General features: G+C 42.6%; 1 protein-coding gene across 1 annotated transcript; it reads left to right on the forward strand.

Annotated features, from left to right (window-relative positions):
• The first annotated feature begins 706 nt into the window (after positions 1-706).
• LOC124005594 (ubiquinone biosynthesis O-methyltransferase, mitochondrial-like) lies at positions 707-15,415 on the forward strand. Its single transcript, XM_046314998.1, has 6 exons — positions 707-1,068; positions 8,275-8,412; positions 9,877-9,976; positions 12,648-12,899; positions 13,771-13,930; positions 14,261-15,415. Exons 1-6 carry the CDS (start codon positions 896-898, stop codon positions 14,455-14,457), a joined length of 1,020 nt encoding a protein of 339 aa, XP_046170954.1. The 5' UTR covers positions 707-895; the 3' UTR covers positions 14,458-15,415.
• Positions 15,416-15,524: the final 109 nt, after the last annotated feature.

The raw sequence follows: 15,524 nt of genomic DNA on the forward strand, positions 1-15,524 counted from the left end.
TTATATGAGATTTTGTTTTGGCAAATTCTACACTGTGCTCTAACATTGTCTACATGATTCAAATGCATCAAAATGCTACTGTACTTCCGACTCATTTTCCAGCTGTTTATTTCACAGCTGTCCTTCCTCTCTCTCCTCCGCTGCTAAGTGTGTGACTGTGAGTTGGCTCGGCACGCATCTTTGGTTCATTGGTTGAAAGGAACAACATGTGAAGCTGTTAGTCTGAGCAGACAGTCAGAACGAATGTGTGCGCTTGAGCATTTAGGCCTATAATATTATTTTATTACTATTTTCGTTATTTGAAATAGTTAATTATATTAATTTAAATATTTTGATTATTCATATCTTAATTTTTTAAAATGTTTATAAATAGATTCGTCTCTTTTGATATTCGAGCCGGTTCCCAACGTTCACCTTCGGGACCGACCCATCACTAGTTTATAATAACAACACTTACAGTTGACCAGAGCAGCTCTAGCAGGGCAGAAATTTGATGAAGTTACTTGTTGGAAATGAGATTTCATGGCTGTGTGCTCGATCAGCAACGGGTGTGTCTGAAATAGCCGAATCCACTCATTTGAAGGGGTGTCCACATACTTTTGTATATATTGTGTATATGTTCAACACAACACCCCCCCCACACCTTACTTTACAACAGGCTAGGTTACAGTTGTATTTAATCATGTATATGTTACTGAACTCATAGTGTTGGCTTGATTGAGCTTTTATACATGAATAATTTGGGACTGGAGTAGATTGTGCCCGGAACCAGTAGCTAGTAGGAACTGTCCCTTGCACAGCAGTGGTTCCACTCGAACAGTAAGATAATGAGTACACCACGGTCACATTGACCTGTCAATACCGAACAGAAACATACATGTAAAAAACAGACCACATGTATTCAAAGAAGTTTGAACGGTTCATCTTAGGCGTTTGTACCCGCTGTTTAACAAGCGCGGTGAATGGCACTACAACTTCTGCTCGGACTGCAGTCAGCTGGACTTCAGTGCGTAAACATCACAAGCAGTTTCTTGAGCGTCGCTCTCAAAATGGTTTCGCGGTTGTGAGGTATGGTACGCTTACATTTTATTTTGCAGATGTGGTATGAGGGTCTTGGCGATTGCACATGGACTCAGTTTCTCTAACTTACTCCATGCTGACGGAAAATGGTTTCGTTCCAGGTAGTCTTTTTTGCAGCCTTGCGGAGCATCAGAAGGGTCCTGCATGGGTTTTCATCACTAGACTAGAAAGCAAATGGAGAGGGGCCCACGTGAATAGCAACTAGTTTTCGTTGCGAAACGTTTTGCTATTGTGTGCACTAATTATTATACCCCAGGGTTGTATTCATAATTGTACGCGTTAACAAATCTGATGATTCCAAATGTTCCCCAGTGTTGTATGGACTGTTTAGTTGAGCTTCTTTGTGTCCACCATGCATGTGCCTCCTCATTCTAGTTTTATGGCCCAGAAATAGCAAAAAAGTTCAAATGATTGAGTGACAAGTTTGCGCCTAATCTTTCTATGGGGGGTGATCCATGCTAGAATTAAGCCTCGAGAGGCTACTAATACCTCTCACCAAGTCCCCAAACGTCTTCCTAGTGCCATAAAATACTGCCATGAATTAACATGGACTGTCAATGGAGACAAGTTTGATTCTAACGCGTCAAACTGCCGACCCGTTCACATCACGTGACATGTACAGTTTAATTGGTCGATGTTGCTAAAATATGGCTGTTTTGAACGGTCATCCAACTCGGAATTCCAATTCAGAATTGTGTCTGTTACCGGATTAACAGAGACGGTCACCGTCACCATTCAATCCTTAGGCTATACATTTCTGTGAAGATGTCTTATGGTTAAAAGCAGGGTTAAAATTGAGGGGGTATGTGGGGATATAGGCCTAACCTTTTTATAGAGATGAGCAAAAAGCATATGCTACCACGTTTTCTCAGCCATAGGAAAAGCAACGGTCCAGACTATATAAAGTGATCTAGGCTATAACAATGATTAACTCCACGATTATTTCTGCATAGTCTACTAGCCTATAGGTCTTGCTCAGCCTCAACATCACAGGAAAATGTTGGTTTATTAAATGCTCTGCAATTTAGAGCTATGCCTTACTGCAAAATACCAAAAAGTTAGAATCGATATGGGTCTATGCATAGACCAAACAGCTTAACAGATAAAAACATTTTATTATTCAGGAGAATCCCATTGAATCAGGCTATTCATTTCAGTGCAGTTGCGTTGTTAAGCGTATCCTTGAACCAAACATAACCGAAAACACCCCAGCCTGTTCTGATCACAGATCATGATGAAGCCTGAACATTTCAGCTGTTTGTCATTGATTTAGCTGACAATCGCCTACAGATTTGATACACATGAAGACCTTTATTTAATCTGGATTTGACAAACAAAAGCCTGATTTAGGATCCTTACTTTCCTCCACGTCATATTTGCTACCAATTAGGCTAAATATATTCCTATTAATTTGCAAATGCTAATGTTATTTACCATCTTGTGCTTTTTATGAATTAACAGGCATCAGGGTAAAAAATATAATTTCAATGCCCCTCCCCACACATCGATGTTACTTTCCTTACAGATCACAAAGTCAGACAAATTTCCATTCATATGCAAATACATTTGATTCATACACACTGGCTTGTCTGACTGGCATGTTTTCATTTTAAAAAGACCTCCCCTTATCTACACTGAAACAATATTCATCCTCTATGATTTAAAAAAAACCTCATTGCTCATTAGTACACCCATATATAGATAGTATGTCTTACAATACAACAATGTTGAACTAACAAATACCAGCAAGGGACAATTTACAATAAAGTCCAGGCGCTGCTGCCCTCTTTGTTCTGAGTGTTTGCAGTGCTAGTGTTTTTAGCTAATCTGCTAATCACATTATGTGCCAAGTATGATAGTTTTCTTGCTCTTTCTTAGCAGATAATGACAATAACAGTAGCTGATGTAATGAAAAGTTTGAGCGTGGTTAGGTGTTAGGCAGGACCCCCTAGGTCTAGGAGAACAGGAGCAGAGTAAAGGGAACAGGGTAGGAGACAGACGTAAACAAGCAAACACACAGATTAAAATGATTATCAGGTATGTAAAAATAGTTATTGAATGATTTAATTTAAATGTTTGATTAGACATGCAATAATGTGAATGGCGGACTGAAAAGAAAGGATACATGTCTAATTGTTTAAGTCAGTGGGGTTGATGAGGGAGGTAAAGGGATGGGCCCTGGAAAAGAGAGAGAGATGAGTTGTGAGAGAAACTCCAGGGCGGTGTCATGACCACTGGAGTCATACACGTTAACAGTACCTACCTGGATGTAGTTGAGGACTTGGTGGACTGTATATTATTTAGGGTTAGGTTTTTACTTAGCATTACGTGTTCTCTCCCAGATGCTTGTAAGGGCACAGATGACAGACCGGTAGGATTCCAGTTCAGGTTGTTTAATGACACCGAGTCACAGAGCAGTAATAGCACAGTGTGTGGCTTGACAATTAAGTTAACTAAGAGTTTGTGTGGTTCTGAAAAAAGGTGAAATTTAAATGCAACAGTTAATGGCAGTTATAGGCTTAAAACAACCTCCAATTACATAACCATATGTAGCCATATTATTTATAGCTTATCTGCTGCACAGGGCAATACAACCTAACAACATGGCTGAGACTTTACTAATGAATGATCAGAGGAGTGCAATTACACAGCAGTACTGAGCAGCGCCATCATCCTCACACAACTGCATGAACTTGAATGTATAATCCATCCACAGAGCTCATTGCTAACTAAATACCCACAATCAGTATACAGTATACATCCAAATAAACCACAGGGCATATAAGACGAGACACTGAAATGCTAACGCTAAATGTCTGAAATGAGATGGCAGAAACAACAAGGTTAGCAACCTTACAGTTGCTAGCTCGCGGTAGATTAGCATAACAAAGGTGTGCGTCCACAACACATGAATCATAAGAAATATGAACTCCCATTTATGAAGGATGCACACTTTCTCTAGTGACTTCTTTCCTTCTCCTCAGAGATCGCCCAGCATGCTCTGCTCCACATCACCTTTGGGCGGAGCTACAGCTCTCCTATGATGAACTAATATTTACTCTCGATAGTCTTTCGTACACTGGAAGTGGGTGTTACTTAACGTGACCCAGTGGTAGAGATGGACTATTTGGAGAAACCCCTGGGCCAGTGTTGGTACTGCTGACAGCATGGCGATGCCGCCCACCACGAGGCGGAAAATGTAAATAGTTATCATCAGAGATTTTTAAATTCACCTTAACGGATGGTGACCCCAGCTAGGAGCACCAAGCTTTCCCAGGTCTCGCGTTCCTTTTGTCCTTCTTCCAAGCCAAGTTATTCACCCGGATGTCGAGGCACTTGGTCCCCATGATTTTTCTCCGGTGGCTCTCCTTTTTCCTCATACGCCCTATCCATGTTCAGTCTCACCTTGATTGATAATATAAATAAATCCAATTTATATTTCATACTATTACAAATACATATCTTATTTCTCTTGGAAGGCCAGAAAATAAATGAACAGTGGACAATCATTTTTACCTGGCCAAAAACCTCCACATCAAAAACCTCCAGACCGTGCTGAAGGTGGTCTTCGAAGGCGTTCTGATCTGGTTCGACAACTTCCACCACATCAGGTGGAGTATCAATGACCACAAAGTACGTTATACAAAAACTACAATAGAAAATAGAAAAAGTCAGTCAGTCACACATTTTTTATACTACAGTATATGTAATAATGTTATATACAATTGCATTGTTTATGTCAGTAAACTGCTGCGGCTCCCCTCGATACAGCAGGCGATAGGGTGAATACTCTGGAGGCCTGTACACTGTTGTGTTGTGTGTAAAGATAATTACCTTCAGATTGTCCTCCCACCATTCCTGGAACCCGTCAAGGGACTTGCCCATGTCAGTCCCATTGGTCCGTTCATCCAAATGTGGAGTCACCATACATCTTAACACACATTAACATTATATCACTCACTGTACTATCAGTGTCAATTTCGAAAAACTCTAAATTACTGGAAACAATACAAATAACCATTACATTATTAACCACTAACATGTAAGCTGACATTGACTAAATCCAACTAGGCTAGAGCTAACTAGCGCTTAGCCAAGCTAAATGTGGTTTGCATCAAGCTAGTGAACTGTTAAATGCTACTTTTGTACAAATGTTAACACTAACACATTTATTTGTGATATCCCATATTTATATATATTACCTAAACTAAACTGAGCCTTTGTTCATAGAAAATAAAAGAGTACAGAAAGTTTGCACGCCATGTTGATCCCTTCTCGTTCATGTAAACCATTAGCAACCTAGCCTAACTCCATTACCTTACTTACAATGGGGGAAAATTACCAACCAGTTTTTCACTCGGTTAAAACCTTAGCGGCAGTAATTGTATACATACGTACATTTAAATGCAAATACCTGGGAAGTAAAATAATTTTCTAAAAAAACAAATTTGCTTTAACACAATAGACCTAAATATTTCCTAATGATATCACTATTGAAATATAACCTACTTACTACTCAGTTGCATTAAGGATTTTTTTTTCATCGTCTCTAAGGAAGCACTCAAATCTCTTCTGCCACTTGTCTGTGTTGCCGCCTAGCTCTCAAATACCGTGCCAGTCTCTCTATGAATGGTCACTGCTATCCGGATTCCATGGGACGTCCTTACCCTGAACCCTAAACTAACACTAAATGTAACTATTTTATACATTTATACTTAGGGACATCCCAAGGATAGCTAGGGACATCCCAAGGATAGCTGCTATGAACTCCTCTATTCGACTGAAAGCCATGGACACAACTCTTATTGGTTGTCTGATGTAGGCTACTGGCAACTGTTAACAACAGTCTGATTGGCTAACAACATTTAGATCTGTATACAGCGAGATAAGATGACATACCATGCCATGAGGTGATGAAGGAAAGACAGATTACCTATAGATTGGACAATCTTTTCTAGGCCATTAGCAATAACAGGAAATACACAAGCCGTAAGCTACACTATAGATCAAGGTGTTTACGTCGGAATGTCTGCTTGCACAGAAAAAGTGTAAGTTTCTAACATTTATGGTTGAGATTTAATTCATATCAATATAAACTATACACATTATGACTTTCATTAACACGCAACTCAGGCATCACGCAGACATTAGTCATGTCAGTCAGACGTTCAATGCTAGGCAACAGCCACACGGTAGTATGGTTGCATCGGCTTATATATGTCTCTTATCACCCCCCATAGGTTTCCATAAAAAGCACTTCTCATCTGTAGTAGGCTAAGTGAATAACGTGATACGCCTCCACCTGTAATTTTTGATTTGAAAGGGCGGGGTCAAGTTTACCATTGAAGCTGCTTCACTCAACTCTGTCTCACGCTCCACCACTATAGAGTTTAGTTAGCCTTTTAGCTAGCTGTTAAAAGGTTGTTTTATTAGCCTTCGCCTATATGGCCAGCTCAAACCAACTGATCTGCCACGTTGGATATCAGAAAATGCTTTGCCAAAGTACCCAAACAATCCAAAAGGAGAAGGATAGCGATGAGCGGCAGCGTCAACCATCGAGGCCGCTGCCAAGCCTAGTAGCGATGATGCTGTCGAGCTCCAGCTAGCTGTGCATGCAGATCTTACCCACCCTTCCACAAGCTCCACCAGGATAACGGCTTCACAGCCCCTCCACCGCCGACTGTTCCTGATGATCTTGGAACAGAGTAGCCAGCCCAGGTTAGCTTAGAATCCTACCCTAGCTGCAGGGTTTCTGTCCAAAAACATTAATTTTAATAGCAACTGGTTCATAGGAAGAGAGTTGCTGGAATACTTGTTTACTGCAGATGAGGCATTTTGTTTCCTATGTCGAAGGTACTATGTTGGGTCCAATGCTAACGCAGACAAGGCCTTCACCCAAGCTGGGTATTCTGACTGGAAGCATGCTATTGATAGTACCAGAGGATCTGACACTGCTCGCCCAAATATTTATATATTCTTAATTCCATTCCTTTACTTTAGATGAGTATATGGTTGTGACATTGTTAGATATGACTGCACTGTCGGAGCTAGAAACACAAGCATTTCGCTACACCCGCAATAACATCTGCTAAACATGTGACAAAATCAAATTTGATTTGCTAGGCACGCATCAAGCAAAAGGGAATTTGAAATGCACTGTGAAAAGAAACCATTTTGAAGTGCTATGGGAAATATTGGTGGCAACACTTGTTAATGACAGGCAGCTGGCAAGAAATCACACAATTTTGGTGATTGTGGACATCATTGACTTACTTTAAACCAGTAACCAATGAGGGGGGTTATTGGCAGTGGACTTTTTCTGTCTATGATTGAATATACTCTACGAAAAGACAAGGAACTTGGCAAGGTGTTTTAGCACCATAAACCCACAACGCCGCACGCATGTCACGCAATATTCCAAATTAAATCATAGGGCTCATGAGTGGAGTGTCCACAGCTACATCCACTGTCACAAATGTGTTCAGTCAGCATGGAAGAAGCGCTAGGACTGTTCAACTAATCCAACTGGCATTTTGAGGGGAAAGATTTCGGGGAGAATGGAATGATCGGTTACTCAAGATGCTCCACAGAGCATCGCCGAGGCTGCAACTTCTGAAAAGGTAACAAACCATGTAGGTTTTGGGCTGTCTTTCTGTAGCGTGTAGGGCGCTTCCCATGGTGCTGATAGAGGCGAGAAATCTCCGCTGCGCGACCTGTCACTTCTTTCAGCATTTCATTTGCATTATTTTGGTAAGACAATCACATGGGCTGTTTGTAATGGGTGAATTACTCTATCTTGTAGCCTAGATTCATGTCCAAAATAGCCTTGTTTAAGTGTGTAGGGCACTGACTATTGTGCTGCTACAGTGCAGACTGGTGCAAAATCTGTAGTCTACCATATCTGTCCCTTCAGAAGCACTCAAAGGTCTGTCTCAGCGTTCTAACTTCATGTTTCATTTAGTATAGTGTGATATAAGCAGAATTCAATATAATTCCAATGAATGAGCCCCCCAAAATAGTGCGCCTTCACTGCCTCCTTAGTCAATGTATCCTGCTGTTGCGTCCGGTGTGTGCACTAACGAATATATTACCCAGCCATTGTGAGCTCTACGCTGTATGACGACCTTAGACGTCCTCAATGTATAATCCATGTCACTATTCGAGTACCCGATGACCATTGTTTTGCGTCTTTAGGATTCGCCACGCCTCCAAGACCACTGTGGACCCAAATGAGGTGAAGAGGTTCCGGCTTCTCGCCACCAAGTGGTGGAACGAGCAGGGAGACTTCGCAGCCCTCCACTCAATGAACGATCTCAGGGTGCCTTTCATACGGTGCGTGTGTGTGTGTATGCCTATAGTTTATTCACCCCATTACTCATGCCATTGCATATTATGAGAGAGAGAGAGAGAGAATATATATATTTTTTTTTTGTTGTTAAATTATGATAATGCTCTTGCTTTTCTGGAGAGTGGCGCATGTAGCTTGTTGTTGGCCAATTCTAAATCATTCAAAGCGGCAAATAGCTACAATCATAGAGCCTCGCTCTGTGTGTGGCAAATGTTAGGAGATATCTAGTCAATGGAAGATGTTATATGTAACTAGGTTTAGAAAGCCCATGCACTGCAGCCACAGTTAGCATTGTAACTTATTATTTTATTTAAAGTCTCGTACAACGCTGTGTACTGCTCCCTTCACAGAACAGTGCAAACTGGCTCTAACCAGAATAGTAGTGGGAGGCCCCGGTGCACAACTGAGCCAGAGGACAAGTACATTAGTGTCTAGTTTGAGAAACAGATGCCTCACAAGTCCTCAGCTGGCAGCTTCATTAAATAGTACCCGCAAAACACGAGTCTCAACGCTAACAGTGAAGAGGCGACTCCAGGATGCTGGCCTTCTGTGACCACTGGTCACTCTGACAGAGCTCCAGAGTTCCTCCATGGAGATAGTAGAACCTTCCAGAAGGACAACCATCTCTGCAGCACTCCACCAATCAGGCCTTTATGGTAGAGTGGCCAGACGGAAGCCACTCTTCAGTAAAACCAAGATTTGAACTCTTTGGTCTGAATGCCAAGGGTCAGGTCTGGAGGAAACCTGGCACTGTCCCTATGGTGAGGCATGGTGGAAGCATCATTCTGTGGGGATGTTTTTCAGCGACAGGGACTGGGAGCCTAGTCAGGATCAAGGGAAAGATGAACAGAGCAAAGTACAGAGAGATCCTTGATGAAAACCTGCTCAGGACCTCAGACTGGGCGAAGGTTCACCTTCCAACAGGACAACGACCCTAAGCACACAGCCAAGACAACGCAGGAGTGGCTTCGGGACAAGTCTCTGAATGTCCTTGAGTGGCCCACAAGAGCTTTGACTTGAACCCGATCAAACATCTGGAGAGACCTGAAAATGACTGTGCAGCGACGCTACCCATCCAACCTGACAGAGCTTGAGAGGATCTGCAGAGATGAATGGGAGAAACTCTCCAAATACAGGTGTGCCAAGCTTGTAGCGTCATACCCAACAAGACTTGAGGCTGTAATCGTTGCCAAAGGTGCTTCAACGAAGTACTGAGTAAAAGGTCTGAATACTTATGTAAATGTGATCTGTTTTTGCTTTGCCATTATGGGTTATTTTGTGTAGTTTGAGTAACAATTTAATCAAGTTCAGAATAAAGCTGTAACGTAACAAAATGTGGGAAAAGTCAAGGGGTATGAATACTTTCTGAATGCACTGTATGGCTCTGGGGATGGGGTGGACAGAGTGGTTGTGTGTTTTCATAGTGTGACCTCTGACCTCTATTTCAGGGATAATCTGTTGAACGCACATGGCGGGCGGCAGCCGGGGAAACCCCTGGCAGGGCTCAGACTACTGGACGTAGGCTGTGGCGGTGGGCTGCTCACTGAGGTACAATGTGTGTCTGTCTTTTTTGTGTGTGTAAGAACGAGATAGATATGCAGTCTGATGCTGCTGTGGACAGACTCCTATCCCCATACTTCTGCTTGGAAATTCCAATTGTTTGAATTGCAAGCTATCAAATCAGATTTAGCTTCACTTTGAATGTAGCCTGTACAGTACAATTCTGCTTGTGATGCAAGCCTTTTCCTTGCTCTACTTGCTCTACCAGTTGCTAATAATATGTTTAAATGTCAACTAAATTCACATTTATTTTCAATTTGACTGGTCAGGGTTTGGTGGAAAGGACAGTTGGTCGTTTGTTGTTTGTGTTTGTTAGTTTGTTTGATAACTTCACATCTACAAAGGATTGCATTTGTTTCCTTGCTCTTAGTTGAAGTGAACACACACCAGCAGTTTGGTTTGATTTGAGGAGACAACTTCAGGTCTGATATAGCTCTCTATCACAGACCCATACAGCCAGAGCGAAACACACACACACACACACACACACACACACACACACACACACACACACACACACACACACACACACACACACACACACACACACACACACACACACACACACACACACACACACACACACACACACACACACACACACACACACACACACACACACACACACACACACACACACACACACACACAGTCTGTTAGACTTTAGGCTGTATGAGTCTGTCTCAGAGAATCGTGTCGTTAGGGAAATTCCCTTCAGAAGAGATCAGCTGTTGAAGGATGGTGATTGGCTGCGGGTGAGCAGGCAGCACTACGCTGTAAACACACGTGCCAACGCCATACACACATTTAGCCAGAAGGGGGCGCTGCGTCTCTGGGACTTTCATCAACTCTCCTCAAATTTTCTATCGAAATTCCTCCCAATCCCCACCGGTCACCTCTCCCTCTCCCTCCCCCTCTACCTTCCTTCCAGCACTTCACTCACTAAATAGAATGTCAATGTTCTTTCAAGGGTCAGGCGTTCGTAATTCTATTGTAGAATCCATATGCATGAACTCACTTTCTCTGCCGTGGCTTCATTCTATCACGTCGCTCTATAGACGGACAGTGTTCTTTTAAGGGCCAAGTATTCATCATTTTACTCTGGAATCCAATTAGTGCCTTCAGAAAGTATTCACATCCTTTGACTTTTTCAAAAATGTTGTTGTGCACAGCTTGAATTTTAAAAATGGATTCAATTGAGATTGTGTCACTGATCTACACACAATACCCCATCATGAATTTAGTTTTCATTTTTTACAAATGTATTAAAAATGTAAAGTTGAAACTTCTTTTATGGCAATTAAATAAGTACAGGAGTAAAAATGTGCATAACAAGTCACATAATTCTCAGACTCTCTCTGCGCAATAATAGTGTTTAACATGATTTTTAACTGACTACCCCATCCTCTGTACCCCACACACACAATTATCTGTAAGGTCCCTCAGTCGAGACGTGAATGTCAAGCACAGATTCAACCACAGAGACCAGGGAGGATAACCAATAACTCGCAAAGAAGAGCACCCATTGGTAGATGGGTGTAAATAAAATAAAATAAAATCAGACACTGAATATCCCTTTGAGCATGGTGAAGTTATTCATTACACTTTGGATGGTGTATCAATACACCCAGTCACTACAACGATGCAGGTGTCCTTCCTAACTCAGTTGCCAGAGAGGAAGAAAACTGCTCAGGGATTTCACCATGAGGCCAATGATTTTAATGGCTGTGATAGGTGAAAACTGAGGATGGATCAACAACATTGTAGTTACTCCACACTACTAACCTCAATGACTGAGTGAAAAGAAGGAAGCCTGTACAGAATAAAAATATTGCATCCTGTTTGCAATAAGGCACTAAAATACTGCAAAAAAGAGAGTGAGGAAGAGGAGTAGCAGAAGTGGCAAAGAAATTAACTTTTTGTTCAGAATACAAAGTATTATGTTTGGGGCAAACATCACTGAGTACCACTCTTCATATTTTCAAGCATGGTGGTGGCTGCATCGTGTTATGGGTATGCTTGTCATTGGCGAAGACTAGGGAGGTATGCAGGATGAAAAGAAATGGAATAGACCTAAGAACAGGCAAAATCGTAGAGGAAAATCCTGGTTCAGTCTGCTTTCCACCAGACACTGGGAGACACATGTACCTTTCAAGCAGGACCATAACCTAAAACACAAGGCAAAATATACACTGGAGTTGCTTACCAAGAATTGAATTTTCCTGAGTGGCCTAGTTACAGTTTTGACTTAAATCAGCTTGAAAATCAAAGGCAAGACATGAAAATCGCTGTCTAGCAATAATCAACAACCAACTTGACAGAGCTTGAATCATTTAAAAAGAATGGGCAAATATTTGCCCAATCCCGGTATGTAAATCTCCTAAAGATTTACACAAAACCACTCACAGCTGTAATCTCTGCCAAAGGCGATTCTATCATGTATTGACTCGGGGTTTTAATACTTATTTAATCAAGATATATTTGTGTGTTACAATTTAAAAATGTTTATGGAAAGTATAATTTTCATTCTACTTAACGGGGCACTGTGTGACAATGAAATCAATTTTAATCCCACCTTGTAACAAAATGTGTGAAGTTTCTGAAGGCACTGTATGTATAAACTCACTTCCTCTACCCTCCCTCTCTCCCAACCTCCCAGCCCTTGGGTAGACTGGGGGCAGATGTGCTAGGCATTGACCCGGTGGCAGACAGTATTGGGACAGCGGAGGTACATGCTTGGCATGATCCAGACCTGCGTGGCAATGTGCGCTACCGTGCCATCACTCTGGAGGAGCTTTCTGAGAAGGGGGGGAAGGGAGTGGGTCAGTTTGATGCGGTGGTGGCCTCTGAGGTGGTGGAACATCTGGCTGACCTGGAAACCTTCACACTCTGCTGCAACCAGGTGCTCAAGGTGGGTCATGTGACTCGCGTGTGATGTGGCCGTGTGACTGTTTTCTCGGAGAGAACAGTCACTTCATTGAGTTAGCCGTGTTTTCTGTGGTGTGTGAGTGATTTGTACTATTGACGGTCCCCTTTACCTGATCTTCCAGTGTTTTTTTTTCTATTGAATTCTTATCTGTCAAACTTGTGTTGCTGCCACTCAATTGACAACAATAGAGCCATCCGAAGCAATAGAGCCATGGGTCACATTCATTACTGTACACAACAACAAAAACATTTTTGCAACAGAAAACGAAAATGAGGGCCTCCCAGGTGGCACAGTGGTCTAGGGCACTGCATCGGAGTGCTAGGTGTGCCACCAGAGACTGGGTTCGCGCCCAGGCTCTGTCGCAGCCAGCCGCGACCGGGAGGTCCGTGGGGCGACGCACAATTGGCCTAGCGTTGCCTGGGTTAGGGAGGGTTTGGCCGGTAGGGATATCCTTGTCTCATCGCGCACTAGCGACTCCTGTGGCAAGCCAGGCGCAGTGCGCACTAACCAAGGTCACCAGGTGCACGGTGTTTCCTCCGACACATTGGTGCGGCTGGCTTCCGGGTTGGATGAACGCTGTGTTAAGAATCAGTGCGGCTCTTTGGGTTGTGTTTCGGGGGACGCATGACTTTCGACATTCGCCTCTCCCGAGCCCGTACGGGAGTTGTAGCGATGAGACAAAAGATAGTAACTACTAATAATTGGATACGAAATTGAGGAGAAAAAGGGGGGTTAAAAATCAAAAATAGAAAAGGAAAATTAGCATTTCTTATTGTACCAGTCCAGGAAGTCTCCTGGTTTGGTGCCTAATGAACACAACCCTGGGTTGTAACGGTCTCCCTACTGTGTGCAGCCAGGAGGCTCTCTCTTCATCACCACCATCAACAAGACCCAGCTGTCGTACGCCCTGGCCATCGTGGCAGCAGAGGAGATGCTACGCATCGTGCCCAGCGGAACCCATGACTGGGAAAAGTTTGTCACTCCCGTGGAGCTGGAGTGCCTGCTGGAGTCCAGTGAGTGTGCCTGCTCTTCCTTCACATGCTGCTCTTCTTCGCTCTTTCTACTGTCCCTTTTGGTCTTTTACTATTGTGCTGGTGCCTCTTTTTGAAGGCAAACTGGTGTCTTTGTTTTGCTCATTCTTTCGTTCTCACTTTCCAATACGTGGTTGGTTGTGTGTGTGTGTGTGTGACCCTCTCTCTCGCTCTCTTTCTCTAATCCATTCGCTCGCTTTCTGTCTTTTCAATTGTCCCATTCTCTTATTTCTCATCCTCTTTCTCACCCATTATTTCCCTATCCCTCTCTTTCTCTGTCTGACCAATTCCTCTCTCTCTACTCCGTCCCAGATGGTTTCCACGTGGAGTCTATCCGAGGGATGCTGTATAACCCTCTGTCACGGGCCTGGAGCTGGACAGAGAGCACCAGCATCAACTACGCCCTGCACGCGGTCAAACTCGAGGAGGAACTGAACCCCGACGAGGACGACCCCGAAGACCCCACCGTGATAGTTGCCCAAGCTAAGGCCAGACGCTGGTACAACTGACTTGACCATGGATGAGAGAGTGGTCAGCTGCAGCACAGATCTTCTGATCTCTGAAAGGAAAGGCAATGGACCTAAAAAAAAACTAAGCTATTGAAAGTTATAGTTCAGTGCTTGATACAAGTACATGATGTTTTCTTTCAGCCAGGCCATGATTGTTCTGTGAGTTCAAGCATAATGAGTCCCTCTGAATTGTGTGAACTGTTTAAGCTTTCGAGGCTTGTCATTACAATGCCATCTGTTATGGTAGAAGTGTTCATCACCATGGTTGACATCTCAGGTCTCTGATTTACTATTGAGCAAGATGTTTTCTTCAAGTAGAGTCACAATGTGTCTGTTCATCAAAATCAAATTATTTTTCCTCATGACACAAATGTTATTCTAGTCACATGCCCCACTGGCTTCTAACAAATTGCATTTAAAAGCTGTTCATTCTATGCCCAAACTATTGATAATGGGTCGATGTAGGCTATAGAACAGTCATGGGATGGTTTTCAGTCACATACTTAAGCAGCATAAGATTCCTCTGCCATAAATTGAGCAGACCAGGTTTGAACAGGATGAACATGTCTACAATTTGTCCAGTACACTAGTCTACCTCCAGTGACATGAGCGCTCGACTACGAAGCCGCTGGAGTGCGCGCTCTTCTTGCAGAATAGCTGTCCAGTAAGCATTTTTGATGTATAAGCCTTATTGAGTATATATATTTAAAGAAAAAGTGAATCGGTAGGAAGCGATCATAAACTGATCAATTAATACGGTTTCAGAACTACTATGAACCGAACCTTTTGGGAAAAGCAGAGCGCACGGATGCAGGCGGCACTGGGTTGGCACCAATTATTTATATTCACACTGACTGATATACATTATTGTAAATTTTGGAAGCCATAGGAATGCATTTATTAATGTCTACATTCGTTTTTGCCACGTATTATATTACAAACACCTCAATGCATACTTTCTATTGTATACATGTAATTTTGTTCTTAACGCTTAATTTAATATTATATTATTATTTAATACTGTAGAATTCCATTCATTCCTATGGAGGACTGCTCCTACTGGGGAG

This window comes from Oncorhynchus gorbuscha, linkage group LG19, assembly GCF_021184085.1.
Source record: "Oncorhynchus gorbuscha isolate QuinsamMale2020 ecotype Even-year linkage group LG19, OgorEven_v1.0, whole genome shotgun sequence".
Classification (NCBI taxonomy): domain Eukaryota; kingdom Metazoa; phylum Chordata; class Actinopteri; order Salmoniformes; family Salmonidae; genus Oncorhynchus; species Oncorhynchus gorbuscha.